This window comes from Egretta garzetta, unplaced genomic scaffold (genome assembly GCF_000687185.1).
Source record: "Egretta garzetta isolate BGI_Z169 unplaced genomic scaffold, ASM68718v1 scaffold912, whole genome shotgun sequence".
Classification (NCBI taxonomy): domain Eukaryota; kingdom Metazoa; phylum Chordata; class Aves; order Pelecaniformes; family Ardeidae; genus Egretta; species Egretta garzetta.
Genome location: NW_009258882.1, coordinates 281620 through 298080, shown reverse-complemented (window position 1 = coordinate 298080; position 16461 = coordinate 281620). Strand labels below are relative to the sequence as shown.

Genomic DNA, 16461 nt, shown 5'->3' with positions numbered 1-16461 from the left:
CAGGGCTTCAAGGGGGCCCAGAGGAAAGGGGGGGACAAGCTTTTTAGCAGGGCCAGCTGGGACAGGACAAGGGGGGATGGCTTTAAACTGAAGCAGGGGAGGTTTAGACTGGATGTAAGGAAGAAATTCTTTGCAGTGAGGGTGGTGAAACCCTGGCAGGGGTTGCCCAGAGAGGGTGTGGAGGCCCCATCCCTGGGACCATTCCAGGCCAGGTTGGCCGGGGCTGTGAGCAACCTGCTGTGGTTCAAGGTGTCCCTGCTCCCGCAGGGGGGTTGGGCTGGGTGACCTCTGGGGGTCCCTTCCCACCCAAACCATTCTGTGATTCTATGATTCTATGAAAACAAAACCAACCAACCATGAGTCTGTGAAGAGCTGAAAGGATGAAAGCAACTGAGTATCATCAAAGTCCTGGGCAAACTTAGGTCAGGCAAGCTTCTAGACGCAAAGTACATACCAAGGTCCTCCCGCGAAGTGCTACTCTGAACCAGGAAGCCTTCCACTCCGAACACACTTTACCTGTGCAAAACATTCTTTTGGAGCTTTTCTTTTTTGCATGAATCTGCTGCCAAACTCCTGCTCCCTTGAATACAGTGGTTAGCAAAGGAAAGTGAAGACTTGTAGCAGGCAACCAAAAGGCTTTAAAGACATTTTTTTTTTAAGAAGACGTTGCCTTCAGGTTTCCCTTTCTTTTGTAGCATCATGCACCAAAAAACATCACTTCTGCAGGCACAAGTTCATGCAGAGAACACCACTCTCACTAAAATAGAACTACTTCAGGTTATGCAACACTCATTAAAATTACAAAACCTCTCAAGAACCTGACCAGCATGTTAAGGCGCACTTGAGCTCTAGGTCTGTTAAGTTAGTGGCTGCATCATGCAAACTGGCAGCACGGACTCCGTAGAAAGAGAAACAGGAACAAACTTTGGTGCCTGATGACAAGGCAAAAAACCCAAGAGCACCTCAGGGCATGGCTGAACTTCCCCAGCCCATCTCAGCAGGCTGGAGCTCGCCGAGATGATGCCAATTCCTTCTGAGGAAGGTTCAGAGGGAGCAGAAGTGCAAGGATATTTTTGATTTCATCTCTCTCTGTACTATTGTCTCCGTTTCAGAATTCCCATGCACTTCATTATGTTCTATGAAATTAATTCAACCTCATTTCCCATGAGCACAGGGCTCTTGTTCGCTGGACAACAGCCAGGCTGAACGGTCCAAACCGCTCCCCAGTCCGCCCATAGTCCCAACACATAAAGCCTTAAAATCTCCATCAGCCCTGCTACCGTTTGGTACAATTCTGCTTTAGTAAAGATGATTATTCTAGAAGGAAGCACATTTTATAGACGTAGCAGTTAGGGGCAGCTGAAGATAAAGTCGTTAACCAACTGCAGGAGGACAAGTGGAAGGCTGCAGTTAGCCCGAGGTCAGACCACCACCAAACCCCACGCCGTGGCAGCCATCGCGACCATTTCCCAGCACAGAAATACCCCGTTCCCTGCCTGCCAGTGGCACTCAGTGCTACGTGATGGTCACGGTGATTCACCGATGCCCCGCAGACGAAGGCCACTTGCGGTCTCAGATTAGAAGAAGCTAACGTAGCTTGTACCATTAAATACTCTACAATGTCTATGTAAAATTGTTGCACAAAAAGTGCAAGTTTACTTAAATACTCTACAATATATGCAAAATTAACTCCAAATGAATTAGAAAAATAAATAATTGCAAGTTCTGGACCTTAGACCAAGCTGTCAGTCCTTCAGGCTTTGGGAATTAGCACCGTGAGACAGGCAAGCAGAACTAACAGCCCTTTAAAACCAGCCACAAACCCAGTCATGCCACACTCGCTTGTGCCGCAGAGGATTAACGATTACGGATTCATGCCAAGGCACTGACAAACAGCAAGGTCTTGCACGCAAGCCGTCTGGATTACTGCTGCTAGCTCGCGTGGCAAACACACACCTTTGTCTTGCCTCTGCTGGCTCGTACCCATGGGTTTCAGCTGCCTTTGCTTCTCCCGGTCCGGAGCAGCAGCCCTGGCGGGCAGAGGTGGCACCCCTCTTGACTTGGTGGGTCTCATGTAGCCTTTGAGCTGTTCTGCTGCTTTAACCCTCTCCTTCTTCGCCGCCGTCACGGCTTTTTCTTCGCATTCCTCTTTTGCTTGAGTTGCGTCTTCAGGTTTATCTCCTTCAGGCTTCAGCGCCGGGGCATCCTTCGGGTGAGCCTCCCCGCTGGGAGCAGCAGCCCCTTCCGCAGGCTGAGTGTGACCTCCATCGTTATCTTTAGGACTTATTTTGGTTGTTTGGGCAGCTGTCAGATTTAAACCAACAGCCTCGGCTTCAACCACTTTATTGCCCAGACTGCCCGGGTCCATCGGTGAGCTCCGCTCGCCCCTCTTGCCTCCACCCAACTCAGCCCCTTCAGCCTTCTTCTCCACCAACGCTTCTGCCGCAACCTGCGGCGTGGCTGCGGCTGCCCTGCCCTCGGCTACGGCCGCAAGCTCTGGGGAGAGGCTCCCACCAGCGTCCTTCTCTCCAGGCAAGGCGATTGCTTCCCGGTTCTCTGGCCCTTTGGCACCTACAGGAGCCGGGCTATCTTTTGAATCTGCCGCCTTCTGAGGAAGGGCTGAGGAAGCGCTGCCGGTGTTTTGCTTTTCATTGGCGGTTCTTACTTCTTGATCATCCACCTTTGCTGCAGGAGAAAGGTGAACTTCGTCCTTTGATTTATCGTCCTGTTTAACTGAATGGTCCGGAGACAGTGGTTTCCCTGCCTCGCCCCCAGCCTGGGAACCAGCCTCCTTGGCTTTACCGTCTTTCTTCGAAACCTCTTTTCCAGGTTCTTTGTGTCCCGGACTCATCGGCTGCTCGCGAGATTTCTGCATCTCCTGAGCTTTGCTGCTGTTCTGGGCCGCCGCTTCAGGAGGAGGAAGCCCCTTCCCCCTTGCCCCCTCATCTCCCTGCTTTGGGAAGCCAGAAGAACCATTGCCAGCATGACCAGAGCCGGCTACAGCCGCCTGAGCAGAGGGTTCAGAGTCGCTCCCTTGATTATTCCAAAGCATTTGGGGGCCAGTGGGGAAGATTTTAATATTTCTGTTTTCATCCACCAGGTCTTCCATCCCATGGTCCACCTCAGATCCTACAGGAGCCTGCGCTTCTCCCCTCTTTGGTTTTGGCTCTAGAGAAACCGGCTGCTCAGGGGCATTTTTAACCTTCTTACTACTTCCATCGTAACCCCTCTTTTTAGATCTATCGCTAACCGCGGCCAAAGCGCCATCTGCCACTGCTGGCTGCTCTAGGCCAGGAGTTCCCCCCCCCATGCTGCAAGGAGCGGGACTTGCTGCTGCAGATTTGTCCGTTCTCTCCACGTCGCGAGGAGGAAGCATCTCCGTGCCCGCTTTACGCTCCGGAAGATGCAGCTGCTCCCGGTTAGCCTCCCTCTTTTTGCATTTCTCTTTATCACTTGCGTGGGACTTTGCTGGCTCCAGAGGCAGAGCAGGAGCCTGTAGGTTAGCGCTGCCCGTTAGGTCACCCGGCAGGCTCGCCGAAGGGCTGGGATTAGGCTCTTTGCCTTTATCGAAAGACTGAGTTTGCTTAATACTTCCCCCCTCTTCCCCTCCTGCGGGGACGTTACCCAGACCCCGTGCAACGGAGCCCTCAGGACTATTTTCGGCCTTTTTGCCTTTCACATCTCTGCCTTTTCTCTTAGGCTTGTCTGTCCCCAGGTCCCTGGCGGGACCGCGTGCCATGGTCGCGTCTGTCCCGTGCTCTGGGAGAGGCTGGGCTGGATCCGGCTCCTTCTGTCTAGTCACGGGCCAAGACTCTTTAGGGTTGACTACTTCTGGCTCTGCTGTCTCTATTTGATGACCTGCAAGAGCCAGCTGGTTAGCGAAATTCCGATTGCCACCCTGTACTTCAGGCCCTTCCAGCACCTCTCTGCCTACACCCATCAGATCCTCCGGCAAAAGCTCTTTTTCAAACCCAGACCCCTTATCTTTATCAAAGGCCATTTCCTTGGTGCTCCCGGACGCCTTCTCTCTGCTCGGAAGATTGCTGGTTTCCACCCCAGCATCCGCAGCAGATGCCTGCCCCCAAGGACCTTTTTCAGGTTCTTTTCTCTTCCCGTCACTACACCTCTTTCTCGGTTTGTCTGCCGCCAGGGCCGTGGCAGAATTTATCGCCGCTGATTCACCCACAGAAGCTACTCCAGCCTCTTTGCTTCCATCCACCACATTTCCCTCTCTTGCTTGGCTGTCGGCGCCAGCCGGAGCGAGATGCTTTGCTTCCTCTCTCCCGCTCTCCACCTTCCGTTGGCCTAAAGCACCCAAATCAGCCGTTTCATTTTTCCCAACGTTCCCTTTAGGTCTCTCTGTTCCCAACTCAATTGACCATTGCATTTCAGTCACGGCCGATGTGTTCTCCTGAAAACGCTCAGCAGCGACCCAGCCCCTCTCTCTGCCTTTATCACCATCTCCCTTGGCTTTATCGGTTACGTCAGGGAAACCGCTTGGGTCCACCTTATCCTCAAGAAAAGGCTGCTGGAAAAAACTTCTTTCGCCTTTTTTGCTCCTTCCATCACTCCCTCTTTTTTTTGGCTTCTCCGCAGGATAAGCATGCGTAAAGCTCAGCGACTGAGGTCCTCTTCCAGTAAAACCTCTGCCTTTATCAGGGCACGTTCTTTCTCTGCTGGGCTCGCCTGTCCTCCCCCCATCCGTAAGTTTGCTTACATCCTCCGAAAGCATCACCTGCTCAGAGAAGCTTCTGATTTTTTTGACTTTCCCTTCACCACGCTTTTTTTTAGGCCTGTCCATCATCCCGTGGGCAATACTGGGATCTTTTCCAGTCTGGTGCTCTAAGGCAATAAATCCTTTCCCTTTGTTTTTTTCGGGGGCATCTGCTGCCATCACGCCGTCCGCTGCTGCGGCAGAGTTGGGATCTTTGGTTGCATCAGACTTGGGTGACAGGAGGAACGGCCGCTCTGAGAACCCATCAGCCTTTCTGGTTTGCAAAGCAGTAGCTCCCTCAGCTTTCGGCAAGGCCAAGGGTGTAGCCGGGGTTTCAGTGGTACCTGGAGGAGCCTTCAACGCTCCCTCTGCAGCACTAACGTCAGCAGCCGCGCGCTGATCGGAGGACGCTGGTTTAGCTTCATCGGCTGCCCTCGACTCGTTGGGAAGCTCGCCCACCGGCCCCCCAGCCGCTAGCAGGGCGGGCTCTTTGAGGGCTTCATCCTCAACCCCTTGGCTTTTTTCACAACTCCCTCCCTTCTTTGCTGCTTCTCCCAATGACCCACTGGGAGCCCGAAGCTCGCGCTGGATGGTGGCACTGGATGCTCCGTGCCGGGGAGATGCGCGTGTAACCTCCTCGTCCTTACCAGAAAGGAGCAGTTCTGAAGGTTTGGTCTCCAAAGGAGTTTCTACTTTGCTCGGATGGATCACTTCGGAAAGAGGTGGCATCAGGTCAGCACAGTCTGATCCCTTATGCTTCCGCTTCTCTTTTTTATCAAGAAAATCTCTTTCCATAGGCTCGGTTGGCACCTTTGCTGTAGCGGATGCCCCCACCTTAGTCGTGCCTACCTGCTGCAAGGGCACCTCTTTCCTTTTGCCTTTAGATTGCAACACCAAACCGCCATCATCTCGCATTTCCTCCGTTCTCATGACGTCCCCATGCTTTGCATCCAACACCGGCTCTATCGGCACGCTGGGTTTTGGGGCCTGCTGCCCTGGTGCTGGCACTGAGAAGGCACTTTGCTCCTCCAGGAGATGACTTCCAGGTATTACTTTAGCATCCTTTGGCAGATCCAAAGCTTTGCTTCCTGAGGCAGTCGAGCGCTCTTTGCGAGCTTCAGCAGGCACGACCGGACAGACATCTGGCTTTTGCAATTCAACAGCAAATGGAGAACTTCGAGGAGCTTTTGAGACCGTTACGTTTTCATCCCAGAACTCCGCTGTTCTTGGCAGCTGGTTCCTCTTCTGTTTTGGTTTCTTTTTCTTTTTCTTGACGACGGCCAGAGAACCTTCCAGATCCCAGCTCTCCCTTGGTACATCTCGGCAGCTCTCCACAAACTCCGACAGCGCACCGGGTGCCTTTTGATGGGAAACCCTACTGCGAGGGGATGTTCCAGCCACACATCCAAGTTCGACTAGAGAATAGGGCTCTACTTTTGGGTCAGTGCTCTTCTGTGGTGGGAGACCTATTAGCCGCTCCTCTGGCACATCTGCAATAGGCACCGGGGCAGGTTTCGCTCTGCCAAACCTGCGTTCACTTGATTTGTTAGCTTGCCTTATTTGTGCAGTAGGTAGACCTGGAATACAGGAAGCCTGCTCAAACATCAAAGCAACTATTTGCTTTATAAAAAATAAATAAATATACTATAGATGTCATTTTAGCCACCTAAACCAATCCATATGGTAGTATATGCAGAATTTTCCAGCCCCGATACCGCACCCATTCTAAACCCACCTCACTAGGGCTGGGATAGACATTTACAGGCAAAACCTATATAAACTGCTACCGATAAATGCGTCAATGCTATTTAAAAACACGGAATTCCCGGTACAGGCTCTAACCCCACCGAAAAGTGACAGTTCTTGTAAGGACACACTCTCTCTTTTTTTTTTTAAATGCATTAAGGATCCATTTTGTCTTAGCAAGACAAGAAAACGGACAGATTTTTTATATCCCTAACTGGCATCCCTCCAAAACGTGGAATGAAACGTTTAGCGGGAAGGTGAGGCTCGGGAAGGGAGAAGGGGCGCACCGGGGGGCAAAGGAGCTGAGTCTCCCACAGCACCCAGGGTGGGAGCAGCGGGGGGCAGAACCTCTGCGCCAGAGGTCGTTGGCTGGCCTGGGCTACGGGCAGCGCGAGGTCGCCTTAGCTACAAGCCCCTAATTTTAAAGAGAGCCTCAGTCATTTGCCAGTTAGCCCTGGCCCACAAATCAGCCTCCGGCCCCAAGCGTAGGCGATAACAGCTCGCTGGGGAGGCTGGGTCAGTGGAGCAGGAAAAAAAACCAAAAACCTAATTACATTTTCCTTTGGTAATTACAAAACTCAATTTGGAAGGAGGTCTTCACTGGGAATATTAGAATAAGAATGAACGGTCCTTTTTAATACCAAAATAAAAAGCTAGTGGCAATGGCAAAAAGATGGTGAGCTCTTAAATTCTACGGCAGAGCAGATATAAGGCGGTCCCAGCGACAACGTGCTAGCAGCACCCACGTTTGGGCTTCCAGGCCGGTGCACACGGAGGGGCAAAGAGTATTGAGGAGGGCAGGGATGGGCGGCAAAGTGCACACAGAATCACTGGTGACTGCAAGGACCCACGCGGCTGCTCGGTGCAAGAAAGATTTCTGCTTGCTGGAGTGGCGAGGCGGTCAGGAGGAAAAGGGAACAGCTCACAGGGGGCACTTCCACCCCAAAAGGGAATTATGGTTTATATCCTACCTGCGGGCTCCTGCGGGGCTTTTTCTTGCCGAGGTTCCGCCTGTGGGACGTGGTTGTGCTCAGCCTCCGCCTTTTGCTGCCCTGTGGCAGTAACACCCACCGCAGTTTCGGGGAGGAGGTCTTTATTTTCTAGCGCAGCGGCTCCTTTCGCTTCCACTGGAACTGAAATATGGAAAAACATGACCGGAATGCTTCCATTCGTACGGGTGCAGGCAAGCCGCAGCTTAAAAGCAAGCCCTTGGGAAGGGTATAGGTTTCATTTCAATAGCAATGACGTTTATAAGATACGGCAGGCGATGCATTCTCTCCTCACGATCCCACTTTAAGCAGCAATTTTACATTTGGGCAGGCCGAGGTGGAGGTAAAACATGAAGCAAAGGCTGCCCTGGGGCTTGAGCACAGGGAGAGGCTTTAGGGTCTTTTTTTCCTCTCCACAATCAACAGCATTCAGACCATCCCAGCGTCCCGCTGGAACTCAAACCCAGAACATTCTCCGTTACCAGTCTGGAGTCCCTACCCTATGCTAATCACCTGGTGTGCATATATACCTTGGAATATATTCACACAGACACTACAGAACTCCTAGCTACACATAATTATAACAAGTTTTCATCTGTAAGACGTAATTACATTGGAGAATGGTTCTATTTGTAATTAATTTTATTTAAATTTTAAATAGAAGTGAGAGTTACGACAGACAGTGGTGCAACAACTACGGCTGAGGAGGAAAAAGACGAGTTACACGATGGCCATTCCCAACGTTAACGCTGCTATTTATACCAGTCCCCTCGTTAGCACACACTAATAACCTTCTTGAAATTAAACCTTCGTTGCTTTTCCCTCGACAAGGACAGGAGAACAGCGGCTGCGAGGAAGAGCTTAGGAGGTGGGGTGGAACTAGATGATTCTGGCTCCAGTTTCATACTGGGGTTTGCATTTCTCACCTGCCGGTTCCGAAGGATGGTTCGTCTCTGGAAGATGCTCCCCGTGGTGGCCGGGTCTGCTGTCTGTAGCTTTCTCTACAAGATCCACACAAGCTTCTGGGGCTTCCGAGTCTTGTTCCGCGTTTGCCGTTGCTTCTGCAAACAGACCGTAAAGAATAAAAATCCCTATTATTTTTAATTCAGATCAGATTAAGCAAGATACAAACCCCTTCCTTGCCCAATTCCTACCTTCCGCAAGAAACCAAAGGTTCTCCTCACTTTCCAAACAGTAGGAATCTGCTTTTTAGGATCCCTGGCTACCAGCTCTCCCCTCCTGAAAGCCTGAGTGTTCTCCTAAAGCAAACCCTCCTGTATTTCTGGTATCCACCCTTTCAGTCACGCACCTACGCCTCCGTTACCACATTCCAGTAGGGATTTTTTTTCGTTGAAACTCATCTCTTTTGAAATGCATTCCTATCATTAAACTAAAGAGGCTTAGAACGCAAGAAAAGAAAACATCCGACCCCAAACCTTTCTGCAGTCAGTCCTCATACACCGCCTCTGCCCAGCCCCGTGCGTTCTGCCTTGATGGTCATGCTCTCTCCAAAAGGATGGTGTCCCTCGAGCAATCCATGCAGCGCAGAACACCCATCGGCCACCACAGGGAAAAAGCCCAAATGCCCGCCTTGCCATTGCAACGCCTCTAGTCATCCAAAAGAAATGCCACCAAACTACCCACAAACCCTACCCGTCTGCTCAGAAACTATTTTCAAGACAAGAAGCTTCATTGGAAGCCACTGTGTCCTACAGGACCTACAGAGACCCCAGTATGTGCTGAGGATGATCGCGATACAAAAACAGGTAACAGGGATGAACTAAAATGTCTCTATGGCTGTCCTAAAAACCATATGTCACCGCTAAGAATGTCAAGTGAAATAAAAAAGTCATTAAGATATTCTAGTTTTATATTTTATAAGCGAAAAGCCCTCATGAAGCTCTTCCTTGGCCTGTGTCTTGACAGCAGAACTGAGCTCTACTTACGATGTTTTGTGCAAGGCATATCACAACCTCGACTACTAAAACAAATACGCTTTTTATTTGACCGCCCTACAACAACTGGGCATCCGTACGGCATCGCTACGTGTGTCGCTGCTAGAGCCATGCCAACCGAGCGGCCTTCTCGCTATTCCGAGCCTGAACGAAGCCCTCAGGCAGACATGCTCACCTGCAGGAGGCTTGTCGCAGGGTGACTTGTCTTGATCAGCAGAAGACCCGGATGTCATCAGCTCTTCAGATGCAGCAACCTTGGCGTCAGCCGCAGAGACAGACTTGGCTTCTGCAGAGGCAACCCCAGGAGCCAAGGCAGGGAGAGGCTTGGCTTCCACTACAGGAGCAAACCCAGAATCCATAGCATGATGATGGTTGACTTCTGCTGCAGGGGCAAACTCTGCATCTGCTGCTGGGGCAAACTCAGAATCCATAGCTTGATGAGATTTAGAATCTGCTGCGGGGGCAAACACCAAATCCATAGCGTGGTGAGATCCCACATCTGCCGCGGGGTCAAACGCCAAATCCACAGCATGGTGAGATTCCACATCTGCTGCTGGGGCAAACGCCAAATCCATAGCATGGTGAGATCCCACATCTGCTGCGGGGGCAAATGCCAAATCCATAGCATGGTGAGAACCCACATCTGCTGCAGGGACAAACCCTGCATCTTCTGCTGGGGCAAACTCGAAATCCATAGCATAATGGGATGTAGCATCTGCTGCTGGGGTGAAGCCAGTACCCACCACTGGGGCGGATGCAGCATTGGCAGCATGAGGAGGCTTGGCTTCTGGTGCAGGAGCAAACCCAACATCCATAGCCTGAAGAGGGTTGGCTTCTGCTGTGGGTGCAAAGCCAGCATCCAGAGCTTGAGAAGTCTTGGGTTCTCCTGCAAGAACGGACCCAGCTTTTTCCACAGAAACGGCCAGGACATCCGAGGCAGGAACACACGCTGCATCTGCTACAGAAACACAGGTGGCAGCAATCAACAAAAATCCACAGAAGGTAAAAACCCAACAGCGTGGTTTGGTGACTAGAGGAGACAGGGCTTCCGCTCCATGTCTGTCGCCTTCTCTTTCAGCATCCCTTACTCCCCCCTCAGGCCAAGCTGTGGCCTTTTCCAGTCCTCAACGCACCCGAGAGCTTCTCCTACCACAGCCCCGTGTGCCCGGTTTTGTAGCCTTGACTACAGCCTTAGACATCTCTCTGCTCCTAACACGCATCACCAGGGCTACTAAAATGCTCCGAGGGCTGGAGCCCCTCTGCTCTGAGGCCAGGCTGGGAGAGTTGGGGGTGTTCAGCCTGGAGAAGAGAAGGCTGCGGGCAGAGCTGAGTGCGGCCGGGCAGGGCTTCAAGGGGGCCCAGAGGAAAGGGGGGGACAAGCTTTTTGGCCAGGTTGGCCGGGGCTGTGAGCAACCTGATGTGGTTCAAGGTGTCCCTGCTCCTGCAGGGGGTTGGGCTGGGTGACCTCTAGGGGTCCCTTCCCACCCAAACCATTCTGTGGTTGATTCTATGATTCTAGAAGATGCTTTGTTTCGCTTAAAAAGTGCCTGATGCTACATGGCTGGCAAGAGACCAGAGCTGCTGGATCCCCCGCGAGCACCACATTCCACCAGAACACAGACAGGAACCACAGCGAGGGGGTTTTTGGCCCCCTCCATAGCAGGACACGGCAACTTTTGGTGTCGCCTTCATGAGCCCAGCTGTGTATCCCACCAGCGGAAAAAGTCCCGAGATATTCCAGAGCCGTACGCGTTTCTCTTAAAATATTGTTTCTGGTGTTCACAGGTGGCAATGGTGCTGCAGCTGGGGCAGAAGAATTGGCACCAAGGAGGCGGCCGCCCCGTGAATCACCAATTGCCCTTCACTGGGTCATGCCCAGCTTGGCCTCATTCATTTTTTACACCGTTATCTACTAAACGCTGAGCTGCTGCTTCCCAAATAACATCTGTCAGCTCGCGGCACGGTCAAGCCTCTGCGTTGAAGTCAGCGTTTTCATAAGATGCCCTTAAAGGAGTTTTTTTCAGTCGGTTTTAGTTTAACATCTCAGCTGTCTAGAGGCAAGGCTTTACAAACCAGCAAGAGCCAGGAGCAGCGGATTTCTCTTCGGCATCTGTTAATCCCAACAGCCCCCAGTACTACCCATGCTCCGCAGGGTGACCTCAACATCTCAGATCATTGCTGAGGAGATGTTAAAAAAAAAAATTAAATCTACTGATTGTTTGAGTCACATCTAAAAATACCCTCCCCAACTTTTAAATTAGCTACCTAGGCTGAAAAAGGAAAGAAATGAGAAAAAATGGAAAAAAATCCCTTTTCAAATAGCACTGCGGGACCCATCTAGATGAAACCAATATTCCAGTGAACCAGCCCCAATAGATCCGTTACGCTCTGTCATTTGGGGTTTGCCCTTTTGATTTGAAGCGCTTGCTGAAATAAAGTTTAAAGATTTTACAGAAGACAGAGACAGCAAAGAAATTGGGATTAGAAGTAGGGTGGCTGCTCCCTGGTGAATCATGGGAAGTACTGGAACAAAGCGTAAGGGAACTGGACACAGACTGGTGCAGAATGCACCATGAGTCGGACGCTGCATATAAACCCCTGAAAAGCTCTGGTTTAAAGGTAGTCTTTAAACCGGAGCGTTTTCAAGGTATTTTTACATAGCGTCCGTCAGGCTCGGGGTGCAACCACGCCCTTGACACACCTTAACGTTCTTCTGGAGCTAAACTGCTGAGAAGGGAAAGACTCATTACATGGGTCGCCGGGCTATGATGTGAGGGTTGAGTCCCCATCCCTGGAGGGATTTAAAAGAAGGAGAGATGAGGTGCTTAGGGCCAGGGTTTAGTGGTGGGATGGCAGGGTTAGGTTAAAGGTTGGACTCAATGATCTCAAAGGGCTTTTCCAACAAAAGTGATTCTATGATTCTATGGTTGCAAAGGCGACTGCGCTTCGTGCTATTTCTCACCACCACCATCCATGGAGCGTAGACCTTTGGTCACGCCGGAGTTTGTCAAGCCCCCGCCGTCTTCCCTTCGGAAGAGGCAATCCCATGGCTTCTCCCTCCATTGCAGCTTGCTCGCGAAGGGCCTAAACCCAGAGCCGACCTTTAGACTGGGGCAACTTTACCTTTTGGTCCCTCAGCAGGTTCAGCCTCTCCTGGGGATGCTGTTACTGCGGCCGGAACGAAACCAGGAGCCACGGCTGCAGGGCTTTCCGGCAAATTCGGCTTTATTGCTCCAGTCGCTGTGGGGGGCACTGGGCACACAAAACGAAGATTCATTAAGCACTCAGACCATAGCAAAGAGCTTTCTCTTATGGAGATGGATGTGAATCACCCCGCAAAGAGTGCTTCTTGCAACCCTGATGAGTAGGTGCCCCCACTGCAGCATCCCCAGCCGGGTCAGACAAAACCAGAATCGGCTTTTTATCATCAATTTTCAAATTGGTCTGTGCGAGACCTAGGAAAACGCTTGCGTCTTGAGAAAAGCGACTGCCGTGACAAAGCTGAGCAATGTTCTGTTACAAAGCATCCCAATTCCAGCCCGAGCCCCAGGCAGAGCCACCAGCTCCAGAAATACTTTCTGCCCAGGACCAGTGTTAAATCACTCTCCTCTTAGCTTGTTCACCAAAATCGGCAATAAAGAACCCACTACGGATCAAATATCGTAATATACAGGCAACCACAATGGAACGTCAACTCAACGGAGCTTCTGGGGCTGTGAGCAACCTGATGTGGTTCAAGGTGTCCCTGCTCCTGCAGGGGGGTTGGGCTGGGTGACCTCTGGGGGCCCCTTCCCACCCAAAGCATTCTATGATTCTATAACCTAAAGGTAACTGGACAGAGCACATAGGCTTGCAATTAGAATTTAGTTAAAAATTCTATTGATTACGCATGAGCCAAAATTACGTTTGTTGGCGCCCTTGGCTGCACTGACCCTTAGAACTTTAAACCCTGGCAGGGGTTGCCCAGAGAGGGGGTGGAGGCCCCATGCCTGGGAACATTCCAGGCCAGGTTGGACGGGGCTGTGAGCAACCTGATGTGGTTCAAGGTGTCCCTGCTCCTGCGGGGGGGTTGGGCTGGGTGACCTCTGGGGGCCCCTTCCCACCCAAAATATTCTGTGATTAGGAAGCAGTAAACCCAAGGTCAGCAGATCTGGCTCTCGGTGTGTACAAAGACCAAAATCCTCGACAGTAAAGTTCCAGCTTTAGAGTTTCTTCCCAAGGGTAAATTTTATTCATCCTACTTATTATTTTAGCATCAAGTAATGATTGAACACAGATCCCAACTGGAATTTACAGGACCTTCACTGTAACGGAGCCTCACAGAATGGAGGCACGGTCTGGAATGGGCAGAGCTTGCTGCTTGCACACCCACATCTGCTAACTTCATTCCCCAAAACTCAGGACAAGGCATGCTGTCGGTCGGGTCAAGCCCTGCTACACACTGTGTCCCCAAAAGGGCACACCACGGATATCGACTGACGGCTGGGCTTGGAACTGCACATATTTGATTTGTTGCCCTAAATTGGAAGTAAAGAGTCTATAAAATGCAGGGTCCTCCCCACCCCTTACAGCACCACACCAGAAAATGGGGGTTCAGTAGCATCTCTCCAAACCACACACTTCTATGCTAAATTGACTGGAGAACCAGCAACAGCACTTTTCTTGGTCAGGTCCTGCTTCGCTCCGTTAGAGCCTTGCGTGTCTTGAAAAGGCAGGCAAGGAGAGAAGCTCTGCTTCTGCTGCTCGGAAACTCTCTATAGGCCGTGCCCGCAGATCAAGTCAAAACTATTTTTACCTGATGGCTCAACAAAGAAAGAGGCATCTGGTCCCTTTGCGTCGTGCTGAGCTCCCAGCCAATGTTCTTCAGGCACTACGGAAAACACACACGTTTAGTCCTGCCCCTGACACTAACACTGCTTTAGTGTTTCAGCTGAAGGTATTGACCCTCCTGGTTTGTGAGTTCGTTCTCAGGTAACTTTTCAGTTCTCTTTAAGACCTGTACCAGAACACCATGTTCTTCTGTGATTACTGTTGGTGAGGGCTTGCATCAGAGAAGAGTTACAACCAGCACTGACTCCAGGACCTGACAGGGCAGGCTCTTTGCTCAACTCTTCCGGGCTCTAGGTGGCCCTGCTTGAGCAGGGGGGGTTGGACAAGACGACCTCCAGAGGTCCCTTCCAACCTCAACCCTTCTGTGATCTTCCAATATCTTCAGAACATTCACACTGAACCAAGAACCCTCATTGCCAACAGGGAGCTTTCTAATCTTGACTCATCTTACGAATCAACTCCCCCACCAAGATTCTTTAGGACCAATACACAAAAATCTTCCAGCTGCACATCCTTCAAACCCAGCTAGCAAGACAAACATCTGCTTCTCACCTGCTCTGTCTTGTAGAAATTCTGCAGTTGAATCCAGGCCCATGAAGGCTGATGGGTCTAGAGCCTCTGCAGGAGAATACAGGGGCCCCAAGAAAGGTTGTTCAGGTACCATCATAGATCCATGTGGTGCTAATGAAACCAAAGACCATTCGTTAATCACCATCCTAACCCTAATGACTCCCCTCCAAAATTTAAAGGCTGTCCAACACTTGGACAATAAACTACTCTGTTCTGCTCGCAAACAGTTTAGATCAAGAGCAGCCCACTCAACTCTCAATTAGCTCACCTTTACAAACTTCATCGTAAATTAGGTTTGCGTATATAATTTTTTAACAAGGTGTAAGACAGTGAACACAGGCAAATGATTTCCCTTTCGCTTTCTGCTTCTGCTCCTATGAATTCTGGTTAAAAACTGCTTAAACTCCAATAGTCCGAACACTGAAGACCACTTTGTGGAAAAAGTTCAGGCGTATTTTGTTTCTAGCCGTCAAAACAAGAGCTGTTGGTAACTCCTGCTTCACCTCAACTTGTCTAGAAGACCTATCTCCTTCTGCCTAAATATTCTTAAAAAACCCCTTCCTGGAAGTAGCTATTGGAATGGCTTCAGGCACATGCAAAAAATCACATGAAGAGGTTATAGAAAAAAAAAAAAAAAAAAAAAAAATCACATGAAGAGGTTATAAATCCTGTGTGCTTATCAGCTTAATGGTTTTCAGTACCTGAAAGTAAACAGAGAAAACACCAAAACCTGACCATCAGGGAGGGGAAACTCACCGTGGATGTCTCCGGAAGCATCAACATGGTCCGTGAACAGCGGCATGTTCTTCATGTCAGTAGGAAACGACAGATCAGGCAGATTCTCCGCTCTGTGCATGCCGAAGGGGTCTGGCAGGAGACAAGAACAAGGCCAGTGTCACCACAAGGGAGGGGGACAAGATGCACGGTAAGATTATTTTACAAGCAAGATGAAGATACACCTGACCACCACCACTGGACTTCCAAGGGAAAGCTGCTTTCCAGACTATTTACCAGGGGCAAACACCTTCTCAATTCAAATTTATGCCCACCAGTACAACGTGGTTGCTCAGACTGCTTCCTAGGGAAAATGGACTGACGTTCCGAGTACGATTGTTGCACGGAGAACCTGTCTCCTCCTCTCGAGGAGGAAGCATCTGCGTTTGGCCTGACGGACACATACCAGGAATGACGGCCGAGCTCCGGATCAGCTACCTCGACGGCAGACCAAGGAAACCCTGCGTAAGCTACACGCTGCCCTCCCCAGGAACAGTGCACCCGTATAAACTGCCTGGTGGGCCAGTATTGCAACTAAATGCCGAGCCAGAGAGGAAAATAACCCATTTCCCAGTGTCCCAGGCAGATGAGCAGCCTTCGCCCTTAGCTCCAGACCAGACACGCTGGGGAGGCTTTGGGGATCGTTAGTCCACGGTTGCAAATTGTCTGCTGTCAGCCTTGGTTGGTCTAACGTGCGTTAGCTTTGTTCTGCTTTTGGTCCGTGTTTTAAGTGCATATAGCAGTGTCATCTGCAAAGGAGGGTGCTTCAGCAGCTGAGGATTCAGCAAACGACAATTCTTTTTCTGCAGGCTTTATTTTTAGAATCATAGAATCCCAGAATGGTTTGGGTTGGCAAAGCCCTTTAAGCTCCCCCAGCCCAACC

General features: G+C 50.7%; 1 protein-coding gene across 1 annotated transcript in view; it reads right to left on the bottom strand.

Moving 5' to 3' along the window:
- LOC104121810 (microtubule-associated protein 4) overlaps positions 1–16461 on the bottom strand; it is a 163549-nt gene that overhangs the window by 60870 nt on the left and 86218 nt on the right. The window contains exons 5-11 of the mRNA XM_035889476.1: positions 15561–15671; positions 14787–14915; positions 14200–14274; positions 12528–12656; positions 9580–10362; positions 8376–8510; positions 7432–7593 (exon numbers count right to left, since the gene is read on the bottom strand). Coding sequence (XP_035745369.1) covers positions 7432–7593; positions 8376–8510; positions 9580–10362; positions 12528–12656; positions 14200–14274; positions 14787–14915; positions 15561–15671 — 1524 coding nt within the window. The remainder of the gene's footprint in view (positions 1–7431; positions 7594–8375; positions 8511–9579; positions 10363–12527; positions 12657–14199; positions 14275–14786; positions 14916–15560; positions 15672–16461) is intronic.